Consider the following 27,822-nt stretch of genomic DNA (forward strand, 5'->3'; position numbering starts at 1 on the left):
ATTTGAGCTGCGAGTCCTCATTAGGTTGTGTTTGTTTTAACCAAAAATGGCGACAGCTTCCACTTTCCCTTGAAGTGTTGCATGTGAGCTTTTCAACAGTTAGAGGGCCTCTGTTGGAAGCTGTGAATGATATCAAATAAAAACAAATGGTATAAAGTAGAAAAATTAGCCTTCGCGTCATAAAAGCACCTTCTCTTATTGATTGTCTTAGTGAGACCAGTAAAACAATAGATCTCAGCCCTTAGAGTCTTTCTAAAGCTAAGAAACAGCATCTCTGACTGCAGCGCATCGCAGCGAGCGGAAGTACTGCAACAAGTGGTGAAACACTCATCCTGGCCATATTTGGACTACAGATCATACTGCTTTGTGTGTGCGCGCGTGTTGTTGATCTCTGGAGACAAAAGTCCAGCCAAGCCATCCAGAAAGCACACACACACCTTTGATCAGCAGCAGCTTTGAGATTGGAGCTACTTCAGTGGGGCTGTGCGGTTCGTATGGTCTGCAGCTGTTGAGTAACGCGATAGGGATTAGGTGAAATACGGTCTTTCTTCACTCTGTGGAGATGTTGCAGTCCTGGGACCACAGATTGCCCCACACAACGCTGTGGGACATTTCAACAGACATGGTCACACAAGAAATCTTCATATGCCTCTGAGGACGCAGCAGGCTTCATGAAGCCCCCATCACACTTTCACTGTCCTTTCTGATTAAAATCCAAATACATGAAGATAGTTCTACACATCTCCCCCCCTCCCAGGGGGCATATATTTACACAACTGCTCTTTTGAAATCGTTTTAGTGGGAAACAAGCAAAATCAGGGTACCAAAGTTGGGTTACTTGTATAATCTGTGTCCACGAGATACGATCTTAAAATGATGCCGATATAATTTTTCTGCTGCCCTTATGTGTCTAATAAAGCCTTCAAGTGCTGAACTGAGGTCAGCCTCTACGAGGAGGTTATTGACACATGTCCTATTGTGTAAAAATCTTTTCCCATACCACTTCATTCGGTCCCACTTATCAGTCGTGTTTTGCAAGTTTTGAATATGTGTAAAACATAAAAATACATCTGAATTTCTTCAGGGGGAAAAAGCAAATGGTTTGTTTTTACTATTGAAATGTTATACAGGACCATGAAAAAAATTAATACATTTTTTTAAGGGTCTGGCTCGTCACCCCACCCCCTCCTCCTCTCTGGCTCCTATCTCTGTGTCCCTTCACTACCATCACAGCCACAGGAAGGCCCTGGCAGCCCAAAACACTGATACTATCTCTGCGCTCCTCATCTCCGTCCTCCGCTGTGTCGAAATCTTTGCCCATCCCACAAAGGGAAACCGCTGGTGCACAACGGTCCATGGCAATGACGTCCGTTTCTGTGGGTAGACAACTTATGGTAAATAATGTGACAGGCGTACGCCGTGTCCCCGGGTGAAGGATGCCCCGGAGGACCAATGAGACGCATCATTTACACAACTCTGTGTTAGATAAGGCAGAAGAGGGTGAGGAGTGGCTCTGCAACTATTGCACAGAGTATCTGAGGAACCCCTCAACCTACAACCCGTGTGTGTGTGTGTGTGTGTGTGTGTGTGTGTGTGTGTGTATTCAGATAACATGACACATAGAGGACAATGACTTCATATAGGCACAAGCAATCATTTATTTATTTAAAAAAAACATTTGGCAGCACTGCAACTTTTCACTTTAACAGTGTATTACTCGCTACACATTTGAAAACATTTCAAGTAGTCACACATGTATTTAGTCACAGCTATTCTATTTACTGGTGATTGATGCTGTATTTTAGAAGAGAGAGGCTCTTTTCTCTGTTTCATCGAATCCTCTTCAAACCACAGGTTGTTGTGCAACTCCGTTGGGCAACAACACTTACAATCAGCTCTGACGAAGACGGTAAAAGTCAGGTAGATGATTAGGCAATGTTTATTAAATCAAATCATATCCTGCCGGTCCAACGCACATAGCGGGACTCTTTCCCCCCCCCGTTGTTTAAAGGGGTCCACGAGTTATACCCATATGTGAACAGGAACCACCATTTCCAATCTGGAGATAAACAAATGACCAGGTTGTGTCCTTCAGCGCACTGTTTTACCTTTTATTATATCTACACCTGCATTTTAGTTTAAACTCAAGTCCTCCATCACATGACTAAAATTCGCTATTGACTCTGTCTCTTTTTTTTTCTTTTTTTGCTGTGTGCCTCAAGTTCCTGCATTAGAAAATAAATAGCCTCTACATTCAGACCAAAGAGTAACAGTACCTAAAAACGCTGCTGTGCAGCTACTGAGGCTATTTACTAGCCAAACTTTTATTATTCCAATTGATTTCATTTTTCTACTGATCTAATTTCCAACAAAACATGCTGTTTTCCTACACTAAACTACACTCACTGACTTTGATTGTCCAATCACAGGAGGTGTATCAGTAGCCAGTGTATCTACATGTTCTATATTCAATAAAAATGGAGGATGGTATAATATTATTTCTGTGAAGGTTCTCAGTCATCCAGGTCATCGTAGTCAAAGGAGCTTGGAAAGAAAAGCGTCTGGACTTCTTTAAGTTGCTTGAAGACGTTTCACCTCTCATCCGAGAGGTGAAACTGAAGAAGCTTCTCGGATGAGAGGTGAAACGTCTTCAAGCAACTTAAAGAAGTCCAGACGCTTTTCTTTCCAAGCTCCTTTGACTATAATATTATTGTTGTTATTATTATTATCATTATTAGCCTTTACAACCCCATAAACTCTCATTTTAAAGCAAAGGTTTGGTAAGGTTTAGCTAACTAACGCTTAGCTTAGCTACCAAAAGTACAACAGGATGCACTTTAACAGTAGCATCAGGTTAGCAGGTTAGCATTAGTTACATACAAATCATAAAGCCCACCTCCTGCAGCAGTCATTATAATTCACTTCAGTTCATTTTATTTATATATCACAAAACGAGTTGTCTGAAGGCGTTAGTCTACTTCAGCAGATAATCTTGGGTGCTTGTCATGAGAAGCTACATTTAGTGCTCCTTTTGTGTGACCCTGAATGTGTCAGAGTGTATCAAAGCTCTCAGCAGATTGGAAGTGTTCATGTTGCCATTTTGAATCTTTTACGCTCAACATGTGAGGTGCAGAAATGTAAAGTTTGGGGGTAAGAGAACAATTAAAAATGTGGACATCAGTGTACTAAATAGTAGCTACAACACTGCCAGTAAGCTATGGTTTCCTTTACAATATAAAACTACAGTTAACCACTTTTATACCCAGCATTACCTCCTCTAAGTGACTTTGTCATGATCACAAATGTTTGTTGGTGAAAATGCTCGAACAGGTGCTTCACTGTGACTCTCGCAGGCCTTACTGAGGCACACTGTGAAGCCTGTAATCAGACGTTAACATCAGGTACAAACGAGGCTTCGGGCTGTGCTCAGATGCTGGACTGCCCGGCTGCTCCCTCCTCGGCTGCCTGCAGGTGCCGCTGTGACAGGATGTGTTTCAGAGTGTCCAGCTCCTGTGTCAGCTGTGCTATCCTCATCTGCAGCTTCTGGTTTTCCTCCTGCAGCTGGCCGGCCCTCTGCTGGGTCATCAGGATCCTCCTGCGGGCTTTGTCCCTGCTCTTCCTCACCGCGATGTTGTTTCTCTCACGCCTCAGGCGGTACTCTGCGCTATCCTTGCTGATGCTCCTCTTGGTCACCGGGGCCCGCAGAGTGGGCAGGAGGAAGGGGGAGAAGTCCTGGAGTGAGCAGCACACATGCGTTAAAGCCGTGGGAGAGTGGGGTGGGTGAGTGTGGTTTGTATGAAACACTTCGTGACCTGCTGTTAAATGCTTCTCTCACCTGCTGAGTACTGGCGTGGCTCTGGTGGTGGTTTGTGCTCACCGGGCTGGCGGCGCTGCCAAGGCAGGACGGCGGGTACGGCAGGTACGATAGTCCCATCATCTGCTCGGCCCCTCTGTCATCGCCACCCCCCCTTATCATCCCCTGAGACTGGCCGTACGAGATCATGTCCATCTGCGTCATCTGATTGGTGGAAGCAGCCGAGTTGGAAGCAACAGAATTGAGGGTCTGGCTGTGCACCTGACCTGGGAAGGAGCTCACCCACTCCTGGATGACCGAGGACACCCTGGAATCAGACATCTGTAGAAGAAGACAGAGGAAGATTCGGTTTACTTCCAACACTCATTTAATACTTTAAGCATTAAAAATTACATATACTGCTTGAATGTTGCTGTCAATTAACTACAATATATAAAACAAACTTTCAGCAACACAAAACATTGACTTGCTTAATTACGCGGTCACACATTCTGTCCTGATGCTACACGTTGAACATGCTCGTTCGTTCAACCTTACACTGCCTGCTTGCTTTTTTTTGAGTGATGTAAGACGGATAAAGAAGTTATTTAGGTGTGGCATCTTCAGAAAGAAGATTTCAGTGTTTCTTCCACCGCTGATGGTAAATGGGGATGTTTCTGCCACAGTACACACGTTCTTCTATTTTAAAGGTTACTACACTCAGATACACCCTAACACAAAATCAAACAGCATCATAATAAATTAAACTACAAATAAACCGTGGAAACACTCTGACAGCACTGCTGTGAGCCTTAGTTTGTAAGCTGCTATTGCCATCTTCTCTTTACCCTCCCTCTTCTCTTTTAAACGTACAGTCTTTGCATCATAGACTACAAACTATATTGAAAGAGTAAATTATTTCATGCCACTGTCGAGCTCTTCTTCCTCATGATTTCAAAGAAACGTCGAATCTCTTGTGCGCTTCGTCTTCCCTGACGCTTCGGTAAGGTTGCATTTCTCACCGATTTGCTCAAATTTCTCCACAAATTCACAAAGTTACAGTTTCACTTACCATGACCGATTGCTCCACAAACTCTCAGGATACTCTTTAGGTCCTCCTCAGGCTGTGTGGCTGACAGTGCTCTGAAAGACAGGAGATAGACAGGTGGCCCTCAATTATCACAATCACTTCCCCTCTCTCTCTCTCTCTCTCTCTCTCTCTCTCTCCCCCTCTGTCACACACACAAACACACACACACACACTTAAATTAACAAAAAGAAACAAAGAAGTGTTCCCATTTCTTTTACATTTACACCATCTCCTCTGCACAGATACGTAAGTGATCCCATAAGGTTAAATTATTGTGTTACAGCAGCTGGATAAAGAATAAAATACTAGTGCAAAGATTTCACACATATATACACATACATAGTACATAGTATGACTGTGATTGTGCAAGAGAGTAGTGCAAATTGGATTAAGAAATAATGTAAACACTCTAAATCTAAGAAAGAGCTGAATGAAGCTGTAATGCAGAAGTTTGTGTGTGGATTCTTGTGCCGGACAGGTGAGTTCATCCGTCACAGAAACAAGAGTTATTGCAGAGTTTTATGGAGAACAGCAGGAATAATTTTCTGAAGCCTTCTTCACAGCAATAGACAAGCTTCTCTGAAGTAACTTCATCAAAACCATCAACATTTAAGGCTTTGAGGCTGGTGTTGTTTAACTCCTTCTTATAAGCCTGTTTTTGTTTTAAAGTGCTTTATAAATAAAGGCGATGATGATGATGATGATGATGAAGCCTTGATGCAGTTGCAGATCATATCTGATGGGTTTCCATCAGGAATTCTAGGTCACCATAACACGGACACAGCACACTGGACCTCAGCACAATGTCAAACCACTGGTCACAACACAATGAGAGCACAGAGAGTGGAACGTCACTGGGATTAAAGAAAATGTGTGGCACTTGTTTGAATAGATTCTAAATTGTTTATAAAGACGATGAGCCTTCTTTACACCTTAAAGTTACTCATGGTGGTTCTCAGGGTCCTGTGCTGGGCCCGGTGCTTTTCATGGTATACATACAGCCCTTAGCCACTCCAACACTGCATACTAGGGATGGGTACCGGTGGTCGGTGCCATGATGGCACCGGTTCTGACATAAACGGTAGTAACCAGACCGAAAAGCAGCGCACATTTCGGTGCTTTATTTCGGTGCTTTTTTTTTCCTGAGCTGTGATACACTTCTAGCCAATCATTTTACGTTTCCCAGGATAGTAGGCGGGGCCAGGTACGTACGTTCAGTTAGAGCAGAGCTACAGATTAAAAATGTCCAAGGCGAAGCGGTCAAAAGTCTGGTTGTACTTCACAGCAAAATATGCAAACTCAGCAGCAACAAGTGCTTTAAGCTGATACTGTGATACTGTCAAAGGAGGTAACACCTCGAATCCGATGAAACACCTGGCGACGCATAGCGTTTTTTTTTAAAAGCCGAGAAATGCGCCGTATTTGATAGCTTGCTGCGAGACCTCACACTGTGCACGTTGGGTGGGTTGCCAATTATCGGACCCGGAGCAACATCCCCCCAAAACCCGAAGAATAGAGTCCTGGCCCCTAGCCCTGCCAGTGTAGCAGAAATGATGAGGATATTGATGCAGCAGCAGCTGTTCTTCTCTGCATGAGTCGCTTAATGTTGTTCGAGTGTAATTTACGTTGAGTAGGCTAACCACGTTATTACATTAATGCATGTAAGGTGAACTAGCAAACATCATCATAGCTACATGCGGCTGTCTTCTTGTTTGATGGCAGATACTCCCTTCACCCTGGCCAAAAAGGCTAAAATGACCAAAGAAAAAGTGGGAAACAGCTGAACATGAGAGGTTTTTGGACAAAGTTTGTGTTTTTTTTTCCATTGTTTAAGCACTGCTTCCAGCCAAGAGTCATACCATATATGCCCCATAGCTGCAGAAAAGGCTAACATTGTTATCTTTTTACAAAAAACAAAACAAAAAACAGCTGAACATGAGAGGTTTTTGGACAAAGTTTGTGTTCTCCATTCTTTAAGCACCGGTTCGAGCACCGTTTAAGCACCGGCACCGTTTCAAAAGTACCGATTTGGCACCGGTATCGGATAAAACCTAAACGATACCCATCCCTACTGCATACAGATGACACCCAGTTATATTTATCTCCACGGCCGGAGAGAAACCCAAATCACTAACATCCAGTTAAAACCATGAAATCCTGGATGACTGCTGGATTGCTTTTATTCCATATTATGTTGTTCTAATGGCTCTCTGAAAAGCCTTCAGCGGATCTGAAATGCCACAGGGAGAGTATTAACTGGGACTAGAGCGATAGATCATACTGGTCCCCTATCTTAATTCAGTTCTGTGAAAATCCTCACATATGCTCGTAAATAACCAATCTCCATCATATCACGATTACCTAATCATATCCTATTTTCAGTCAGAGCATTTTATTTGAACTTAGCGGGCTTCCTTGTGATGCCATTTTGGAATCAGCTCTCGTGTGGGGTTGAGGAGACAGACACTTTCTCCACTTTTAAGATTTAATTCAATTTTCTGATTGTGATCAAACTTGTGATGGGCTGAATCAGAGAACCCTGAACTATTGCTTGGTTATGCTTCCCCCAAGGATGCTCTGCAGACTCACAGGGCACAGCAAATCTAACAAGTTCAAATTTCAGCAGCTGTTTATGTACAGACACCAAACTTTGCACCTTTACCCGATCTCCTCAAAACAAATACAATCAGGTGTGCTTTAAAAATGATTACATCAATTTGCCACTGCTGACGGGCCCTGTTGAACACCCAGGCCCGTTCAGTATGTAAAACACTACACGATGGATAGATGTAATATAGAAGTGATTTAAGCTACTGGTGTCCCATTCTTTTGCCTCACTCAGTAGTAACATCTGTAACCGTTTTAGAGCTATCGCTGCTGTCCCGCTGCGGCTTCCGTAGGGTACAGTGGCGTTAAAATGGCTGCTCCTGTTGACAACGTGAGTGAAATTGAGTTACCTCCTTGTTATATATTAAGCCGTTATATCGTGTTTACATACAGAACATTATACTTTAGTATGTACAAATATACGAAAACGCTTCTCGGTGCTTTAAAGAGGACCACAGCGGTTTGTTAGCTCGTCAGGCTAGCCCGTCAGGCTAGCCTGACAAACCTTTATGTCGAACAGCTGGTATTTCAGTACGGACACTGTTTACAAATTCGGATACTGTATCTCTTACATGTAATTTAACTGCTTTCTAGGATTTGATTGAAAGCGATTTGCCCAAAGCTGTAGAGCTGCTGAATAATCTCACTGAACAGGTAAGAACTTCAAAACAAAAAGAATAATCCCGTAATGTTTAGTTTAACTCAGAAATAATGTGTGTTTGTGGCCGTAATAAAGAGATAAATCTAAGTTTTGTTTTTAGGTGGCCTCGGTGACGGGTCTTGTCCGTGAGCTGCTGACTAAAGTCAAAGATGGGGCATTGGAAACGTCGAAGGTGCGTAACGACTATTTGAAATGCTAGTTCTCCTCAGGTCCAGTCTTTACGGTAATCTGACCAAAGTGCAGTTTGGTTTGAAAGGACCAGGCAAGACTGATGCATCCTCTTTAATGAGGCTGTGTTAAATAAAAGTATTGACACACTTCCTGCAGGATTTCTCATTTCTCTAGGTCAGGGAAAGAAGTGCAGTCTGTAGGCCTTTCTGACCATCTGTCCGCCTTCTCCTCCTGCAGGGTTTGTCTTTTTTGGACCTTCGGTACCACCTGCTGCTCTTCTATCTCCAGGACCTCACTCACCTGATCAGCATCAAGACGGAAGGAGGCAAAATAAAAGACAGTGATGCCTTAGACCGAGTGGTCACAATCAGAACGGTAAGAGGCTGTAAAAGTGACGCTGTTCGATTTCTCTGCAGTCAACATGTGTTATTTTAATCTTGATTTGTTGTTGTTGTTTATTTGAAGATCCTGGAGAAGATGCGACCTCTAGACCACAAACTGAAGTATCAGATTGATAAACTCGTGCGCACGGCTGTTACCGGCAGTTTAGGTAAGACCGAAGTGATCAGATTTTCAGAACTGTGCAGTCTAAGAAAGCTTTGACTGAAAGGATGCGTATCAGATTCAATGCACAGCAAGATTTGCATTTATCCACTTATGGTAGGCGTAACCGTGTCTGATGCTTTTGTTGATTTCAGCTGAAAATGACCCACTGCAGCTGCGTCCCAATCCAGAGAATCTCGTCAGCAAAGTAAGACCAGAGTAACACGACGGCTCCGGTTCCTTCTTTTACTGTCACATTATCAAACTGTAAACACATGCATCCAAACATCAGCTTCCTGTATTAGTAGGAAAGATAAATGCTTGTTTGTTTTTTTGCAGCTCAGTGAATCTGAGTCTGAAGACGAAACAGAGAACGAGGCAGCTTCAGAAAAGAAAGCAGCCCACTCTAGTGGCAAGAAATATATACCACCAAAGATTGCCCCAGTGCATTATGGTAATGTTACCGGTCTGCTTTATAAAGTACTTCAATACTGCTTTGGGGTTTTTTGTTAGGTTCTTTTTTGTTGTTGTTGGGGTTTTTTGGGTGGGGGGTGGGATTGTTATAGCAAGCTTATAAAAATTTTTTTCTTTCTCCTGCTTGTTTGTTAACCAAAAAATAAACCCGTTACATCCAGATGGTGACATGACAGAGGCAGACAAGAAGAAGGCCAAGCTGGAGCGTCATCGACAAGCAGCACTCCGGAGTTCTGTGATCCAGGAGCTGAGGCAGCAGTACAGCGACGCCCCAGAGGAGATCAGAGACAAACGGGACTTCCAGAGCGAGCGGGAGAGCCGCGAGGAGCTCCACAGGTTCCTGCTCATTTACTTTACACACAGATGGGTGTTAGGTGGTCATAATGTCTGCTACTTGATTTAGATGGGAAGTGTTGTGAGATAAACTTCTAATTGAATTCAGTTTTATTTATACAGCAGAATATCCCACCAGTCACTTCAGGGTACTTCATATTGTGATTTAAAGACCCTACAATAATCCAGAAAAAAACCCGGTAGTCAGAGAAGGCCTTGTGAACAAGCATTTGGCAACAGTGGGAAGGAAAAAATCCCTTAAAAAGGAAGAACTCTCCAGAAGAACCAGGCTCAGAGTGAAGGGAGAAAGACAAGTCAAAATACATTAGAGATTAATAACAACTAATAATTAAATGCATAGAGGTGGATAATCACATAAAATCTAGACTGGGAGCTGGTTTCACAGAAGAGGAGCCTGAAAGCTGAATGCTCTGCCTCCCATTATACTTTTAAATGTCCTGGGAAGTGCAAGTAAACCAGCAGTCTCAGAGTAAAGAGCTCTACTGGGGTGATACGGTGCTGAGGGGTCTTTCAGCAAGACCTTGCAGCATCATCTTTCTTTTTTCTTTGCTTGGTGGTTTGTGTAAATGGTATGTGTTTACCTCAACACAGGAAGAACTACGAGGAGTCGATGATGGTGCGTCTCAATGTGCCGAAGCATCAGAGGAACACCAAGAAGAGGGGCATGATGGCCATGTCCAACCAGCTGAGCAGTATAACACACTTTGGTGACATCACAGCTCTGACCGGTGGTGAGGCGATGCAGGTGTGTTTGCGTTATTGTATTTTGATTTTGAGCTTCTGCCTTGTTTATTGGTTAATCTCTAAACCGAACTGAGACTTCATCATTTATACTGACTGGGATTAAACCTGAGCTGCTACCAGCACACAATCGGACAGAAGGCTCCAGTTGGATATTTTCAAGAGGTTTGGAATGTTTACCTTAAAATGCTGAGTGCTGTGGTGACTCAGTTGTCTGGTGCAGTACTGCTGGCAACAGCTACACTTCGTGCCTACATAGGTTTGGCATGCTGTGGCTCTGTTCTGTTTCCTGTCTTAACTGTCTGCTGTCATAAAAAGCACTAATAAGTCAGAGTAATGGCCGCTCAGCCTCTTGCCGATAGTCTTCTCTCCTGCCTGCAGATGTGGAAAAACCCCTGTGTGTATTTAGGAAGTCTTGGAAAATCGATGTGCTATGTTTAGATTTTGTCCTGGGCACCATGAGTAGCTACAAAGTGTTGCTAACAGGCCCATCTTTGTACAGTATGAATGGTAGCTTTGTGGCTCAGTTTTATTTAGATTACAGTCTTAATGTGGTTTTGATGCATTTTCTGTGTACGTGCAGGATGGGGATAACCCACGACCCAAGAAAAAGAAGAAAATCATGAAGAAGAAAACCAAAAGAAAAGGTAAGGACTTTGAAATACCACGAGACCAAATTAACCTGTGAACTAGTATTATTAAAAATTTCTCTTTATTCAAATAAAATGCAGCAGTCCTTTTTTTTCTCCTCAGCTTTCAAGAAACGCAACTAGACCTGAGGACAGCATGTCAGAGGATGTTACCAGCAGCTAATTGTTATAAAGTCTCTGTAAACATTGTAATAAAGAAACCATTCCTCATGACCTGTATCCTACAGTGAATGCATTGTAAGACCTTTTTTCCTCATGTCAGCAGTAGAGGGCAGTCATGTTGCCCACTCAAAATAAACTGGCCCTTGTAATGTTAATTGGAACAAAAATATGACGTTATTCTTGTGCCACTATTCTGAGCGCACGTAAAAAAAAAAAATTGCAGTTGCGACTGTTGCATTTTGAGGAGAAATTTATTTTGAGCGAAGAAAAGCTAAATTTGAGTGAACAAACTTCATTGCTGCGTGCAAAAAATGTATTTCAGTGTTTGCTATTATCCACACACACGCAGCCCCTCTCGCTCAGTTTTTGCATTTGCGCTCGCTCCAATGTGTTGCTTGCGCTCTCAACATTTCTGCCCGTGCGCGCTCAACCCTTTCTGTACACAGTTATATTTGTGCCACAAAACCAGTCAATCACAGACTTGGATGCAAAAAAAACGTGTTTGGCTGTTTTGGTCTCCAATCAGCTCGACGTGACGAAATGCAATATCCCAGAATCCATTTCGTCCAAAACTCAAACGAGGCAGTGGCGCAGGAGCACAGAGTGGCAGAGTTTGAAATATTACCCTTTCTGGGTCACAAAATAAACTTTTAAGATATTTTCATGCGAGAATGGTGCTGTGTAAACTTTAAATATCTGCTCGATTCATCAAGACATCACATATTTGCACAAGTGCTCTAAACGTTTTCAAAATAAATTTCTCCTCAAAATGCAATACTTGCAACTGCAAATTTTTTTCATTTTTTTTAACGTGCGCTCAGAATAGTGGCACAAAAATAACGCCATACAAAAACAGTGGAACTTTTGTAGTAAACCCCTACTGAGGGACCTGTGATGACATGGGGGAAGTAGTATGCAGTCAACTTGGGTCTAACAGAAAGCCCAGTCAGCCTGGACAAAGCTGCACAACTGCTGGACATTATATATACACAGTATATTATACACCCAAGTAACGTCACACCTCATAACCTCAAGAGCTGTTGGTATTTTAATGACTGACTAGAATGAAATGATTCATTCTGAAAATAAAGCCACACCTCCCATTACTTCCTGGAAGTACCACCTAAATGATGCATGCTGAATACTGTTAATTACATTTAAATACCTTGAATTGGTGTAAAATTCAAATAAACGCACACATGCACACTTACTTTTTACACAATTTTTTTATTTTTTTTTTTCTAATTACAGACTCATGGGTTAAAAATAAAAATAAAAAAGAAGCAAAACATTTGTTCAAACCCCCTTCCCCTTTTCAAAAAGAAAAGGAAAAAAAAAAAAGTCTCCACACAAACCCCACCCCTGACTTCCCCCATTCTAAAATAACAACTCCAGCCCACTCCTTTCATTTAATTAATAATCGATGCTGTTAGCTCGTCGGCCTTCCTCAGACAAGCCGTGACTGCACTGCGCGTAGTCAGAGAAAGGGGGCGCCCCAAAAAACACCCTCGTCTCTGGTCCTGCCTTCCTCGCTCTCAAGCAAACCTGCCTGCCACTCAGCTATGTTGGCTTCAGCTCTCTGTATATAAATCATGTGTTGGGTTGGCTGCCTGTTAAGTGCCATCTGTACTGCCGTGTGCTGCGGTGCATGTTGAACAGGTGTGTGTGTGTGTGTGTGTGTGTGTGTGTGTGTGTGTGTGTGTGTGTGTGTGTGTGTGTGAGAGACATTTGAAGTGTGAAAAGGACTAAAAGCGTCATCAGCGTTTGCTGTTGTAGTAAATGCCCCCCGCGGTGGGCCTGTGGTCGCCCTGTCCCCCTCCCCCGCCCCCCCACACTGACAGGATGGGGTGAGTGTGCATAGCGGGAGCAGAGAGAGAGAGAGATGCTGCAGAGACAGTGGGAGGGGCCGGCGCCACCTGGGGAGGGGTTGTCAGCCTCCACTGGTCCTGAAACCTGAAACGACAAGAAGTGGTCTAATATACAGAGAGAGGAGGGGGGAGGGGACAAGGTGCACAAAGGGAAGGAGGGGAAGAACAAAGGGGCGGGAGGGGGAGGGATTGCACGAAAATAAAGAGTAAAAACAGTAGATGCCTGTCAAAAGAATTTACAAAAAACAACAAAAAAAAGGAAAGAAAAAAAAAAGAAAGAGCTGTAGCCATGCCTGAGTTGAAGGTGACAAGGATGGACGAGCGGCAAGGATGTGGCAGCACAACCAATAACCCCCCACAAAAAAAACACCCCAAAACAAAAAGAAATACAACTCCACTGAACACTGAAGGTCCATCACTGTCCACAGATCAAGCTGACAGCACACAACATAATCCATGTTGTGATGAAAGGAAGAGAGGTTGGAGGGAAGGAAACGTTAGAAAAAAATAAAATAAATCAAGGGTGGGGGGAGGAGGGTTAAGAGGGGGCAGAGAATGGGAGACACACAAGGGGTCGGAGAGGGTGCGAGCAGGTAATGACAAACTCCAAACCACAAACGTAACACAAATATTTGATAGCTAAAGTAAGTTTCACATATCTATGTTACATTAAAAAAAAAGAAAAAAAGAGAACAATGTGTATTCTTGTGTATGTTTTTTTTTTTCTCTCTTCCCCCCCCTGCTGTGGAGGCGGTGGTGAGTGGGTGGGCTGTGTTGATGATGGTGTGAAAGCAGGAGGTCACAGCCAGACCAAAGGAGACACATCTGCAGCCTGAGATTGAGATACCATCATCCCCCCCAGATACCTCATCCCCACCTTTCCTCCCTCTTCCAAAAACAAAAAACAAAACAAACAAACACTGCCATAGTAATCCTCCCCTCCCTCCCCCAAGAGGCCAATGTATACCTTACCAGGGGTGACCGCATCAACCTCTGCACAAGCACGCTCACACACAATCTCACACTGCGGCCAGCCAGTCTCTCTGTCCAGGAGAAGTGTGTTTTTGTTTTTTTTTGTTTTTTTTTTTCCTTTTTTGTCTTTTTTTCTCTCTTCTGGGGTTCTCTTCTTTTATTGTTGGGGAAAGGGAAAGGACTTTTTCATTGTGTGTGTTTGTATTTTTTTAATATGGGAACAGAAATAGGGGGAGAGGTTTGATAGTAAGGAAGTATTTGGGATGGGGGGGAGGGTGTTTAGTAAGGGGAATACCACGATGTTGTTCGCCCTCGGCCCCTGGAAAAGAGAGAGAAAAAGAGGGTGAGTTTTTTCTGTTTGGCTTAAGAAGACGGACACCAATTTCCTGGTGCGATGTAGTAAATAAATATGTGCATGTGTGCGACTGTGGGCAGAGGAAGGGTCTGAATTTCAGTCCTGGAAGTAAAGTGAACGGGGAATGAATATATTGACCTACGTCAAAAATAAAAGAAAATAAAGAAAAACAGTGTGTTTAGGACAGTGTTCACAAATCACTAAATAGACATCTTTAAAAAAAAAAAAAATGTGCCTTTGATCTTAGAAACAAATCAGTGTGGAAGAATAGTGGTGAAAGAAGCTGAAAGCAGCTTTGTCAAGAGAGGAAAAGTGTTTAATTTCCAGATAAAATGATTAGTGTGTGGGTGTGAGGGGACAGCAAAGGCACTCTCTCGCCCTCTTTCTCTCTCTCTGTGTGTCTCTCTGTACGAGAGCCGCCTCTGGGGTCACTGTGGGGGAAGACCTTGAGGACAAACAGCACCACACATATACCCCCAGCAACACAGTGCACACAAACATTCACAGTTAAAAAGCGACATAAACTGCACTATTATTCTGCACGCATCACCACCCGATACACAGCCAGGCGACCGACACACACACACACACACACACACACACACACACACACACACACACACACACACACACACACACACACACACACACACACACACAAAGAGGTCACACTGGGACTCAAAAGTCCAGCGGTTGATGGGCTAAATGCTGAAGTCAGGCTGCAGTAATGAACCTTCGTTTCTGGGAGTGAACGCTGGAAGGCTGAAACTGAGCTGGAAGGTGTGTGCCATGTCTGAGGAGGAGGTGGTTAAGGAGGAGAGGGGGAGGTGGGGGGTCATGTACATGCAAGGACATCCACAACAAAAGGCACAAACAACAGGTTCTTCCACATCATCTACTCAGTACGTGCGTCTTCTGGCTCACATCAAGATCTTGGCTTTTCACCACAGCAGCTTGGGAAGATGAGGATGATGTTAATGGAGGCAATATCAGAGAAAAGACTTTGTGCAGCCAGAGGTCAATTAAGTGCACGTTAGCATGATTGATCATCTTTGTGCTCTGGCTTTCTGTCGGGGTTTCAGGTGCAGATTAGGAACAGAACACAAAGCGGGGCTTTGATAAAATCTCTGCTTCTTCTAAAACAAAGCCAATCGAAACACGCGTGACTTACAGACGTCACACGGGCTGTGAAATCTTCCCAAGCTTACAACAGGTCAATGCAAAGACTTTTAGCTACGCGTTTGTTCACCATGGACCTTTCCCACAGCAATACAAGGCACCAGTGAAACTTGGTAGGATGACTATGAACTGCAGGCTAGTGATGAATTCACAATGTAGCAAACGCACAGCTCTTCAGCTCGCCTCTGCTATCGAGGCCAGTTCAGCTGCTCTGTGGCTGATTGTTACACGTGAACCAAGGCTGTAAGATAATAAGATGATACACTGTAGTATTACCAGTAATACCCAAGAGGGGGGTTTCTATCACTCTGAGTCTATTAATTACATCAAATCACAGATGGAAACCACAGAAATATTTATACATAGTTAATGTGAGTCAAAATGAGCAGCATATTTAAAACCTCAGATAACGTGACTGGAACGACTGGAGGCCCAAGCTCACTTAAAGCTTTTAAAGTCAAATAACGTTTACAGGCTCCTTTCACTTTTTTCAGCTTGCAAACACTTCATTATGAGTGCTTTCAACTTCAGGAGACTTCATCTAACATACAATCCTCTCAGTTTCTGCCCAAGTCTTTGTGTGCCTTGTCGTGCAACGCAGGCCAAATCCCAGTGAGTAAACTATCAGGGTTAGGGTTTCTTGGTATGTGTGGGAGTGGCTCGAGTGAGTACACAGACTGATTAGAGAGATTCTGACCTTGAGGTTCAGACACTTTCTCACACACAGGAACAAATCGAGATGGAATCCTTTCCTGCGGTTATTTAAAAGCAGCCTTGCTGAAATGGGGAATCATTTCACAAATATCCCAGTTAAGTCCAAGGGCAAAAATGAAACAATAGAAAAATCACATGATAAAATAGGCTAAATAGGGCCTGTCAGAAGAACTTGGCAAATGGATTCATTGTTACAGCAGCTTTCTACTGGAACATGTTGTTTGTTAAACATCTAGTATTAAGAAAGAGCCTAGGCCCTCAAGGTTCCAGATGATTTGCAGAGGCAATCAAATCAGAATCTCTCAGTCTTAAATCTGAGTGGATGTGAAGAAGTTGGCATGCTGATCAGCGCGTTTGGCACCACACCTCCTTTCTCAGTCTCAACAGAAAAGAAAAAAAAATACAAGATGGCTCCACAGACTGAGCTCTACTCTACTCCGAGAAGCTTCTTCAGTTCAGTTCAGAACTGAAGAAGCTTCTTGGATGAGAGGTGAAATGTCTTCAAGCAACTCAAAGAAGTCCAGACGCTTCTCTTTCCAAGCTCCTTAGACAACACTCAGAATGAACTCATTACTTTTGCAACACTAGATCTTAAAGACTTTCGCCCCAGGTGGAAAATGGTAACTACAAAATGCTGCAAACTTGCACTGTGACCAAGTCTGCAGAGACTACCTCCATGTGCAGCACAAGATGCACAACAACCCACTGACAGGACCCCAAAGCAGAACTCTGAAGTGGAGCTCATCAAAATCATGATGTTGTGTGCAACTGTGAAAATACTGCATGTAGAGAGCCACCAGAATCCCAGTGCACAACACACTGATCAACACCAGGCTTTTTCTCTCATTCTTTACAGAGCCACATAACAGTAAACTGACTTTGCTGGATTTTCCAGACAACACAATCATCAGTGTGTTCACTACACCACTGCTGATAAATGCTGTGTTTAAGTAAACCAGTGCTACAGGTGAGCGAATCAACCATCACAAAGCCCAAACATCAATTATTAAAAATGGTTTGCATGCTGCTGCACAATTAGTGGCCCAAAGAAGTTAAAAACCTCACCAGTGCAAGTAATGCAGCTTTGCACCAGTAACTTTCCACTACAGTCAAGTTTGCAGAAACTTCATTGGCAGCGGCCCAAACAGATCCAATTTATGCAGAGTGCATGTGCAGCCTGGGAGGAAGAAGGTGGTGTGCAGCGAGTCCGTAAGCCTGTCTTGAAATGGTCGTAATGTGATGCAGCATGCAATGAATCCCACAACCAGTTAGCCCTGCTACATGTTGTGTTTTTGCCTTTATTATTACAGAATACATCAATGTGTGACCGTCATTCATTTATTCTATGAATGTAACCAAATAAAATAAAGAGGAAAGGGGGGGGGGGGGGTATAGCAACTGATATACAAGTAATAATATCATGATGAGTGTTTCTAATTCTATGCCACAGCTCGCACAGTTTTTACTTCTGTATCAGATAGGGGTGGGCAATCTGATCAAACTTTGTTACTGCATTGTGCGGACTTAATCCCACATGATCGATCACATGACTAGCTGTTCATATGGTTGCCAGGATACACAGCGTATATGTACAATGCAGTTGTCAGCTCTGGTACTGAGAAAAGCTGTAATCGTGAGGGGAAACGATAGTTAATGATGTCATCTTCACTAAATTAGATTTGTACATGATAATCTTTTCAAATTGGCCACCTCTGTGTACAAGGGGCTTTTTGCCCTTTCTGTACTTACCTTCTCTATACTAATCAATTTTAATCTTAAAGACTTAAACACTGGACAAGCACATGCTCAGATTAAGAGGGACGTGACAAGTGTCACCCACCAGCCCTCTGTCCAGTCAATCATTATTTTCTGATTTGCAAACTGAAAATCTGCCCCAAATTAATTAGGCAAGTTGTCTATTTACTTTATTAAAATCCCTGTCCTCTGCCAGACTACCGGTGCCTTCTCTAACGGGGCCTCCTCAGGGACTCTAAATTCCAAACATTACAAGAAGCTGTAATCCATCTTTAACAGTAGTGTCAACTCTGGCTCATCATGACTGTCTGCCTTGCTTTTCCTGTGCTCCCTTTCAGTGCAAACAGTGAGTGGGATGCATGCAGGTGATGTGCTCTCCCCTGGTGTCAGACATGACGATGTCTCTGTGTCAGCTCACCTGAAGGCCCGTCCTCTGCCTCTAGGTGGTGTGTAGCCACTGTAGTAGCGTGCACGCAAGGAGAAATTTCCTCCCCGTGATCGGAACCGAGCCCGTGGAAAGCCACGGTCTGTGGTGCTGATGCCTGGTCTGTTTGTTCTCTTAGCGCCCACCTAAAGAAAAAGGGGACCTTGCATAAACCACAACATCCAAACAGTCTTCTGTGCTTTCACACTGAAAGAAATTTGTTTCCTCTTAATTCGTAGTAAAAACTCAACAACCTTGCCTTTTAGCTTCAATTTTGTGTTTTTGTATTTTTAAAATCAGTGCTTTTAATCATCTGCCACAGCAAGAAAAACAGAGAACCTTCTAGTTTAGACTGGCCAGTCTCAATATTGGGGAAACTCTGACCAGAAAAGAGCCAATAAATTGAAGGTCAGACACTAAAGCCACATTTCTACAAAACAAAAAAAAACAACAAACACATTAAAATCTTCTTGTAGACATGCAACCAATCAGGACAATCCTATCCATGACAGGCAGAATGGCCAGTGACTATTATGACCACATCAGCTAAATGTAGTCAACCGTACTCCTGTTACTGCACTGGTGAGGTAGCTGCTAATGTTGCTCCCATTAAGTTCATGGTGCAACTGCGAAGTGTTTTGAGATGGACGATCATCATGTTTCTGTGAGAAAGTCTCAGGTTTAAACTGACACTTCTCAGATCCACACACTGTAAAAAAACCACTACCACCTCATTCAAGGAGCTGAGATATTTAACCTCAAAAATGTCTCACCTTTATCTGCCTTCCTCTGAAAAGTGACTCATCCAAAGCCATGGCTGTCCTAACAGACTCTTTGTCTGCAAACTCAATATAGGCAAACCTGCAGGGGGGGAAATAAAATCAATCACTTGGCTACAGTAAAACTAATCTATAAACAAAGAAAGCACTACAAAAAAACCCTTTTGTAATTACTAAAGAAAAACATATTTTTCCAAGGATAAAACTGATTTGCAGGTGATTTATATGAAATGAATAAAAGGAATCATAATCAACTTTCCAGCTCTAGAGAAGCTTTTAAAATGTGCTCATACTCATAATTGTACTGTGCTCATAATTGACTGATCCAGCTACCAATATGCAATAATATCATTTCACTGTAGAATTTCTGATCATTACCCCTTGGGATGCCCTGTGTATTTGTCACATAGGATGGTGACTCTGTTTACTGAACCGCAGCCATGAAAGTGAGCTTCGAGCTCTTCTGCTGTAGCACCGTAGTCCACCTGCAGACAGAAAAATATATTAAAAAAAGTGTTAGCATCAAGACAGCTGCATCACCAGCGCTGTATTATACATTAAAAACACAACAACAACAAAAATATTAAAGCACAAAAGTAAAAACTAACTCTGAATGTATTTACAATGTGACACAAAACCAGGTCAAAAGTAAAAAGCTGCCTTAAAATTGTCTGAGATACCAGTGAGGCATACGCCCAAAGGATTCCCACAAACCACCAGACTTGGGCTACGTTCACACTGCAGGTCTCAATGCTCAGTTCCGATTTTTTGATCAAATCCGATTTTTTTGTCTGCTTGTTCACACTACAAATAAAATGTGACAGCAAAGGCGCTTTAGTGTGAACGCTCAAAGCGGCCCGCAAGTGCAAAAGAAGACTTCACACACAACGCGCTCTGTTTAGACCCAGACCAAAGTTGCAGATTTCTGTCAGAATCTGCAGATTATACAGTACAAATAAAATGTTCATGTTTCTCCAACGTTGTCTTCCCAACAGTTTCACTAACATCTACACTGGATGGCCAGGAAGCATTCACAATGTCTTCTCCAGCACTGATAATTGGCATCTGTTTTATGTCAGTGATGTAAAAGACTGATTTAATGCGACGTGACCATTCAAAAAGCAGTCGCTTTCTAAAACATCAGATATGTATCGGATTCAGGACCACATACGAAAGTGACCCAGATCGGATTTGTGCTGTTCACACGGTCATACCATGATCGGATATGGGTCAAAAAAGTCGGATTTGATGCGCTTTCGCCTGCAGTGTGAATGTAGCCTTATTGTCCGAGATTGGAAACAGAAGGTGTTCCCTAAACCCTGAAGAAGAAGTAGCAGCTCTGTCCCAGAATTCATAGCGCAGCCCAGCTCAGTTTCCAACAATCGCAGCAGCCAGTTAGTTTTAATATTATTCTTATTATTCTTTCTGGGTCACAAAATAAACATTTAACATATGTTCAGGCGAGAATGTAGCTGTGTAAACTTCAAATATCTGCTCGGTTTATCAAGACACCACATATTTTCAAAGGCGCTCCAACGTTTTCGGAGACGTCTGTTACCCACTAGCTCGATAGCTAGCCGGGGGCAAGGCTCACTAGAGCCCGTAAGAACACCGGACACCCGGCAAACAGTTTTCAAACCCACCGCGGTCTTTCGCTACTCGGGTTAAACATGATATATAAGTCGCTTAGATAACTTAAAAATGTTATTGTTTGGCTTTTTTTTGTATTTTATTTGTTCCTGAGTAAATCGATTTGGCTGAGATTAAAGTTATAGTTTTTACACAGCTGAATAAACGTCAAGCAGACAACTGATTATCAGAAGTGTGAGATGCTGGAGAATAAACTCCGGTGTCCTGTTATATTTTAGATAGCAAGGAGTTTATTAAACTCCACCGAAACAATCTGCAAATTTCATTAAAATTTAATAAACTATCATCTTGTCTTTATTATTAGTTTGCACAGATCTTAAACACTAGCTGTAAGCTAATGATAGTTATATAAGAGCAGATGCATGCTGGTGCAATAAGCTGTACATCCAATGGATGCATGATCTGATTAGTCGACTAATCGCAAAAATAATCGGTGACTAGTCGACGATCAAAATAATAGTTTGTGGCAGCCCTAGTTTAAAGACTCTTCAGAGTATCACGAATGCTTAAATACTTAGTAAGAGTCCAAAGTGATAACACCTTGAATAAAGTTTGTACTGGTTGCAGGATTGATCAAAGGCACAAAGTGATTTCTATGCACAGACTCTAAAAAAAAAAAAAAAAAAAAAAAAAAAATAGGAAACCCACGGGAGCGTGATTTTAATAGGGCCAGTACTTATGATTCAGTGTCACAACTGGTTTTCCCCCCGTCATATTATTTCCATAATGTTATGTCAGACACGACAACAAGAATCAAGACACAATGTGGCCAAAATAGAATCTGCATGACACAAAGAGTTACTCACATTTCCGACATAAATAGATCTGCCATCTGCCTCCATCTTTTCCTCGATGGACATGATGACAGGGCCAACTGCACAGAGGAGAGAGTACAGAATAAATCTACATAGGAAACAACATTGAAATGAAACACATATTAGGACAAATTACTGCTTTTAACTCCAAATGTGAGATGTAGCGCACCTACAATCGAAAAGTCCATGAAAAGATGAGATCAAATGGATGGTATAAAGTAGGGCTCGGCGATATGACCCAAAATTCATATCTCGATATTTTTTTTAGCTGGGTGGCGATATAAGATATATATCTCGATATTTTTTTAAAGCCATAAGTTAAGAACAAAAAGAGAGTTCTTAGTCAAAGCTGTGTCCCAGATGTCACACAGGCATTTTTATTTACATACAGCATAGATTTACATGAAGAAATTACTCAAAAATAAATTATCAGCATTTATTAAATAATAATGCTCCATAAATAAAAGAAAACAATGTTTTTGTGCATAACAAAAAGCTCACAATTGTGCCGTCAAAATGTAAACTAACAGACGCTGAGCATAATAACAAAGACAGATTTCACAGCTGCTCTGTTCCCAACTTCTACTGCGTGACTGACAGCCTTGAGTTTGAAATCCACTTCGTAACCATGTCTCTTATGGTCCTTATACACATAATATTACGTCGAAGCACAGTACGTATCACTCCGCGAGGCTCCAGACTACGGTAGCCGTAATGCTCCGCCAATTCATCAAGCGCTGCAGCTCCGTAGCTTACCAAAGTCGTAAAACATTTTTTTGACAGATTGCTGAGCGCTGTGTACCACCTAAAATCGGTTCGCGGTCAGTAAGCACAACCAGAATTCATACATAAGGCGCGCTGTCAACTTTTGAGAAAATGAAAGGATTTTAGTCCGTGCAGCCCCTGTGGGCTGCATGTCGTTAGCGTGGTTAGCTCGTTAGCTCGCTAACACGTTGACGCCGTCCACCCCCACAACTCGCTAACGGAGATTTGCCGTGTCCATCTGCTCGCTGCCTGCAGGTGAAGCTATGGGGGAGGAGGAGTTGTATTCAGTGAAGGAGAGGCGAGGCCGAGTAACGTTGCGTAGAGACAAAAGTGGACGAAAGAGAGGCAAACTTGTGGCTCCACAAGTATAATTATAACGTAACATAGACTATATCGATATAAACGATATTGTCACATCTTATATCTCGTATGAAAATATATCGATATTTTTTAAAAACTCGATATATCGCCCAGCCCTAGTATAAAGGCAAAAATGGAGTTGACAATTGATTCACGAGTTTTGTCATTACACAAGAATGACAAAATCATAGTTTCTTCTTCACATGGGGCAATTAAGCAACATAAATATACTGACACAGACACGCATTCAGATTCGTGCATTATATAAAGTTCTGATGGATGTAAACTATTTTATCATTTATTTAGATTTAACCTTATAAAATTGGACATAAGAGCATTGCAAACTGGGACTGAACATAAGTTTTTTTGTTTGCATTTAAAAAAAAAAAATCATCTCTGAGGGTTAAAAACATGGAATTGAATATTAAAATAATGTACTTTAACCAAGCATTAAAGTGAACCCATATTTTAATGCACATCCTAAACTGGTATGGGGTTACTGCTTGAAAATGAGTGTAGCATTTACATTTACTAAGTGAGATTATTTCTAAGCGAGCACACAACAGACAATAAGACAAATGATTATGGGGCAGAACGAGACGAGAAGGCAAATGTGGACAGATGGGGGGAAAATGAAGGCGTCTGCCTTGGAAGGGGAAAAAAAGAAGACGCACCTGGTGGGGGGCTCAGATTCATCTGTTTCTCCACCTCGTTCTGTAGCTCCTTCAGCTTCTCTGCCTCTTCCTCCATCTCTCTCACTCGGGCTTTGATTGCCTCCAGCTCCTGCAGCACAGACACAGATTCCATCAGAGCCGTCAGTCCATCATGTGCACAGCTCAACACAATATCACAATGCCAGTTACTGCTGGATCCATCTTCACCAACTTCCAAATCCAAAATGATTTAATGAATAAATCAGAAAGGGATCTAGTGTGTGCACACCCTGGAAATATTTTTAGGCACCCATTTGGCAAAATAGCAAAAGAAATGGTGCCGTGACCGTGACATGACCTCAGTATAAAGAGAGACTTTATATCAGCTACAAGTCGTAAAATCCATATGTGCAAGATTTAGGCAGAACCACAAAAAGTCTTAGGGAAAGAATGCAAGTAGCTCCGAGGACGCTGTAAGCCAAACAAATGTAAAGAGAGGACTTGGAGTAAAAGTAAAAACGTTAGCAGCATGAAGTGCTTCCCCACATGTCAAAAAGGAATGTCAGTGTTTCCAGGTTCAGTGGGAGGATGAAGTAGATACTGCAGTGCATCACTGTCCAGCTTGTCTTGATAACCCAGGTATACATGAGGCTACATTTAAAAACGCCAAAAGGGCAACTTCGTTTATAAACTACAACTGGGAGAAGATGTGTGGGAGGTTGTGTGTGTGTGTTTGTGATAACAAACCTGCACTTTCTGAATAGCAACATAATACTGTTTGGACAGCAATACATATCAGGCAACAGAATCAAATCTCAGTGTGTATTTAGTTCCTGCCTATTGCAGGAACTAAATACACACAAAGTTGGTATTCACCCATTCTATAGACAATCATCATATGAAACAAGCTGAAACATGGTGGGAAATTAGCCTCAAAATAGTCACCAATCCATATGACCAGGTTAACCATCTCTGTGTTAATAAACTCTGGTTGTGATGCAATTGCAAAATACTGCTTTACATAGCTTCAAATTAATTGGTCTCTCTGTGTGGATTGCTGCATTTTTAAACACCTACATCATAATTCCCCTCTATAAAGCACTGTAGCTGGAACTGTGTAATAATTCACATTTAAAATGGCTCACAAGTTTCTGGCTCCATGGAGGTCAGGACCAGCTCTGGGTCAAACTAATATTAACATGTGTGACCGACAAGAATTACCAGCTTTAAAATAAATAAATAAATAAAAATCCAAATATGGTAACAACAACAGTCAAAAAACATGATCCAGACTTTGAATAAGACCAACATTCCAACCCCAGATCCCAGACAGGATCTAAGCCCCTTAGATAATCTCAGGGAAAACCCTGTACTGGGACTTCTTCCACCTTTAAGTGCACCCTCAATCTAGTCCTGCACTGCTGCATGCGCACTATAGTTATTCTCATGCCCCACATTTTGCAGTATACCCTGCCATCCTGCCTAAATTTAATAGTAGGTACCTCCCCCAAGTCAAAAGCAGACTTTAAAGCCACTACAAAGAGGACCGCCAGGCCAAGATATGCGTGAGCAGAAATAAAAAAAAAAATAAAAAAAAAAATATATATATATATATATATATATATATATATATATATATATATATATATATATATATATATATATATATATATACACATATACATATACACATACACACACACACACACACACAAAACGAAAAGGTTACCAACCAAGGTTAAGTATCCAGCCCGAAAGCAGTGTTGGCAAACAGCACTTCAAATGTCCACATGATTAAAAACATCATGTCCAAACTTGGTAACATTCACTGTTTAAGTGCTTACAACGCAAAAATATATTTATAACAAAAATGCCACCTTAGCCTAAAAATGAACTTCTGTTATCAGTTTATGTTGGAACAGCATACATCACTACATGGTCATATGCATATTAATTTCCAAGAAAATGTGTTTATTTTTGCTGGAGAGCCATTTTGGAAAGATGAAGCAGCGAGATGATGAAGAGATCTGCGGTCAATCCCGCTAAACTAAATAATGCCAATAAACTTATATTATTATTATTAGATAAACAGTGAGCTGGCTGTGCCCTCATGTGGAAGTGGACCCTCCTGTCTGACAGTGGTGCACTGCAGCACAGTGGGAGTCACTCCAGCTCGATCCAGAACTACTGACAGGATTGTAATGAAAAAGCTCTTTGTGAAACTGGGTGCAGCGACACAGACGGACTGTAATAAATTCAGATCTTCTCACCGCAGCGGGCTATAAAACTGCACAGCGACTCGCTGCACACGCTAATAAAGACATAATCATTTCTCGGTCGGCGTGTATTCACGCGACTGATGCTCTGACACATATCACCAACACTGAGATGATGGATGGATGGGAAGTGATCAACATTCAAAGCAGGACCGCTGGGATGAGCCATCCACCGCTGGCACGTTGCGACTCCAATTTTTCTCTCTCTGTCCCTTTTTTTGTCTCGTCTTGTCGCATATTCAGTGCAAGCTCTTTCACTCCCCTCCCTTCTCTTGCTCTCCTTGCTCTAGCCAAACACTGAAGGATGCAAACCCAGCCCCTCAAATACCGCAGCCCCTTTCTTCTGCGTTGTACGCCACGCTTTCACTGGCCGACATCCTCAAAACCCTCACCTGGTCACTCAAGACAATCCCAGCCATTGTGCACTCGTGTGTTAGCTGCACGAGGGAAAAATAATAATAATAATAATATATATATGCATGTTTAAAAAAAACCAACTAACTGGGCTGATTAATGCAAATTTTACATTTTCAACAATTACACAGGGTGTGCACCAACAAGCAGCGATTCACGACTCTACCCCCATTGTCGGCTGAAAAATAGGCGACAAAGATGGTCAGGTGCACGTCTGCCACTGCCACACCAGCTTTGTTAAAATCCGCTAGCATGTTAGCCCGTTATCACATGCTTAATATTCACGGCTACTAAGCCAGCTGCTGTTAGGCCCAGCAGCTTGAGGTGCAAATGCCGCATTTCATCTCGTGACTGCTGATTACGGCTGACAGGTCCGCTGGTCATTTTATCCGCAGCCTTTAATGGTCGGGCTTGCTAAGCTAACGATAACCTGCGGCCGCTCGCTCGCGTGTGCGCAAACCGGCGCTTGAAATGCAGCAGCCACAGCCGGTTAAATGATAAAGGTAAAAGGGAATAAAAAGAGGTCATTACCGTTAGCAGGTCGCCTTCTTAAGGAGGTAGACTCGCACAGCGGCGGCGGCTAATGGCGGCGGCCTGTCCTACCCTCGCCCCTTACTGTCTCCTGCATCTCCGTCTCGCATTTTTTCGCGACAAGGACCCCCCACCCCCCACAAACGGCTCGAGCTGCTCTCTGGCGCAGAGAAACTGGCGTCGCTGTTGCGCCAAGATGGCTGCCGACACCACGCATGTCACCACCCATTTCTACTGCACTGCGTGAACCACAATGGCGGTTAACACAGACCTGGCGATAGCAGTAACGCACACGGCATGTGACCCAAGATTCGTGTGGAGGATGAAAAAAAAAATCAACAAATTGTTCACCTGCTTTTACTAGCTGCTCCGCCACGACCACAAAGTGTCTCGGTATTCATGTGGGTTTCCACTTTAGAAACAATGCCCTTCACTTACCGGATCTTCAATTGCGGCCTCTCCCTCTTCTAATCCCGGCTCTTCGTCACCGACACCCGGGTCTTCCAGCTCGGGATGTCCGGGGTCTGAATCTAGCAGAGATTCCTCCGCCAGTCCGTTACCGAACTCCGCCATCGCCCTGTTCCAACTGTACCGACGCGCCTCGTGGCCAAACCAACGTTGCAGGCCCCTACTCACACACAAGGGGGTAGAGTGAGCGGGGCGGCGAAAAGAAAAAAAAACGGCGGAAAACGCCGCTTAGTAAAGTTAAAATGGGGAATAAAATGCTAGCTTCACTTCTAGCTACTACTCAAACAGCATACCACGATGAACGGGGACTACTGATTTACGCTACCTTTAGGAAATGGTCCTAACTTACGACAGATAACCTAGTTTATTTACTTAAATGTGTGTATAAAAAAAGGCGAGGGCTATACGCGAGAGCGGCGGCGTCCCTTCAGTTCAGAAATGGAAGCTAGGGGTGGAGCCATGGATCACTGCAGGCGTAAGAATCTCCCTCCCATTCGCTAACCGAGGATTCTAGACCAACCTCTTCGGTCTTAGCCGCATTCCTATTGGTTAATGAAACAGGACGTTCCGGTTCCGAAATCGCATGTGTGCCTCTAAT

General features: G+C 42.8%; 3 protein-coding genes across 5 annotated transcripts; 1 reads left to right on the forward strand and 2 right to left on the reverse strand.

The window, feature by feature from the left end:
* Positions 1 to 1,640: 1,640 nt before the first annotated feature.
* Positions 1,641 to 4,993, reverse strand: cebp1 (CCAAT/enhancer binding protein (C/EBP) 1). Its single transcript, XM_082547476.1, has 3 exons — positions 4,866 to 4,993; positions 3,836 to 4,135; positions 1,641 to 3,732 (listed from the first exon to the last, which is right to left on the reverse strand). The coding sequence occupies exons 1-3, from the start codon at positions 4,866 to 4,868 to the stop codon at positions 3,427 to 3,429; spliced, it is 609 nt and encodes a 202-aa protein (XP_082403602.1). The 5' UTR covers positions 4,869 to 4,993; the 3' UTR covers positions 1,641 to 3,426.
* Positions 4,994 to 7,656: 2,663 nt separating this feature from the next.
* Positions 7,657 to 11,303, forward strand: ngdn (neuroguidin, EIF4E binding protein). Its single transcript, XM_082547033.1, has 11 exons — positions 7,657 to 7,821; positions 8,085 to 8,144; positions 8,252 to 8,323; positions 8,560 to 8,697; positions 8,788 to 8,872; positions 9,021 to 9,073; positions 9,205 to 9,319; positions 9,501 to 9,675; positions 10,285 to 10,438; positions 11,018 to 11,081; positions 11,188 to 11,303. The coding sequence occupies exons 1-11, from the start codon at positions 7,801 to 7,803 to the stop codon at positions 11,205 to 11,207; spliced, it is 957 nt and encodes a 318-aa protein (XP_082403159.1). The 5' UTR covers positions 7,657 to 7,800; the 3' UTR covers positions 11,208 to 11,303.
* A 1,150-nt stretch (positions 11,304 to 12,453) lies between these two features.
* On the reverse strand, positions 12,454 to 27,678 carry pabpn1 (poly(A) binding protein, nuclear 1). 3 transcript variants are annotated; one of them, XM_082547034.1, is made up of 7 exons: positions 27,195 to 27,678; positions 23,557 to 23,665; positions 21,749 to 21,816; positions 19,671 to 19,777; positions 19,287 to 19,374; positions 18,508 to 18,659; positions 12,454 to 13,199 (listed from the first exon to the last, which is right to left on the reverse strand). In XM_082547034.1, exons 1-7 carry the CDS (start codon positions 27,327 to 27,329, stop codon positions 13,004 to 13,006), a joined length of 855 nt encoding a protein of 284 aa, XP_082403160.1. In that variant the 5' UTR covers positions 27,330 to 27,678; the 3' UTR covers positions 12,454 to 13,003. The 3 variants fall into 3 exon arrangements, with proteins under 3 accessions (XP_082403160.1, XP_082403162.1, XP_082403161.1); XM_082547036.1 differs by lacking the exon at positions 27,195 to 27,678 and adding an exon at positions 26,757 to 26,918; XM_082547035.1 differs by lacking the exon at positions 12,454 to 13,199 and adding an exon at positions 13,779 to 14,405 and having other exon boundaries at positions 27,195 to 27,677.
* Positions 27,679 to 27,822: the final 144 nt, after the last annotated feature.

Source organism: Aulonocara stuartgranti, assembly GCF_965226115.1.
Source record: "Aulonocara stuartgranti genome assembly, chromosome: 9".
NCBI lineage: Eukaryota > Metazoa > Chordata > Actinopteri > Cichliformes > Cichlidae > Aulonocara > Aulonocara stuartgranti.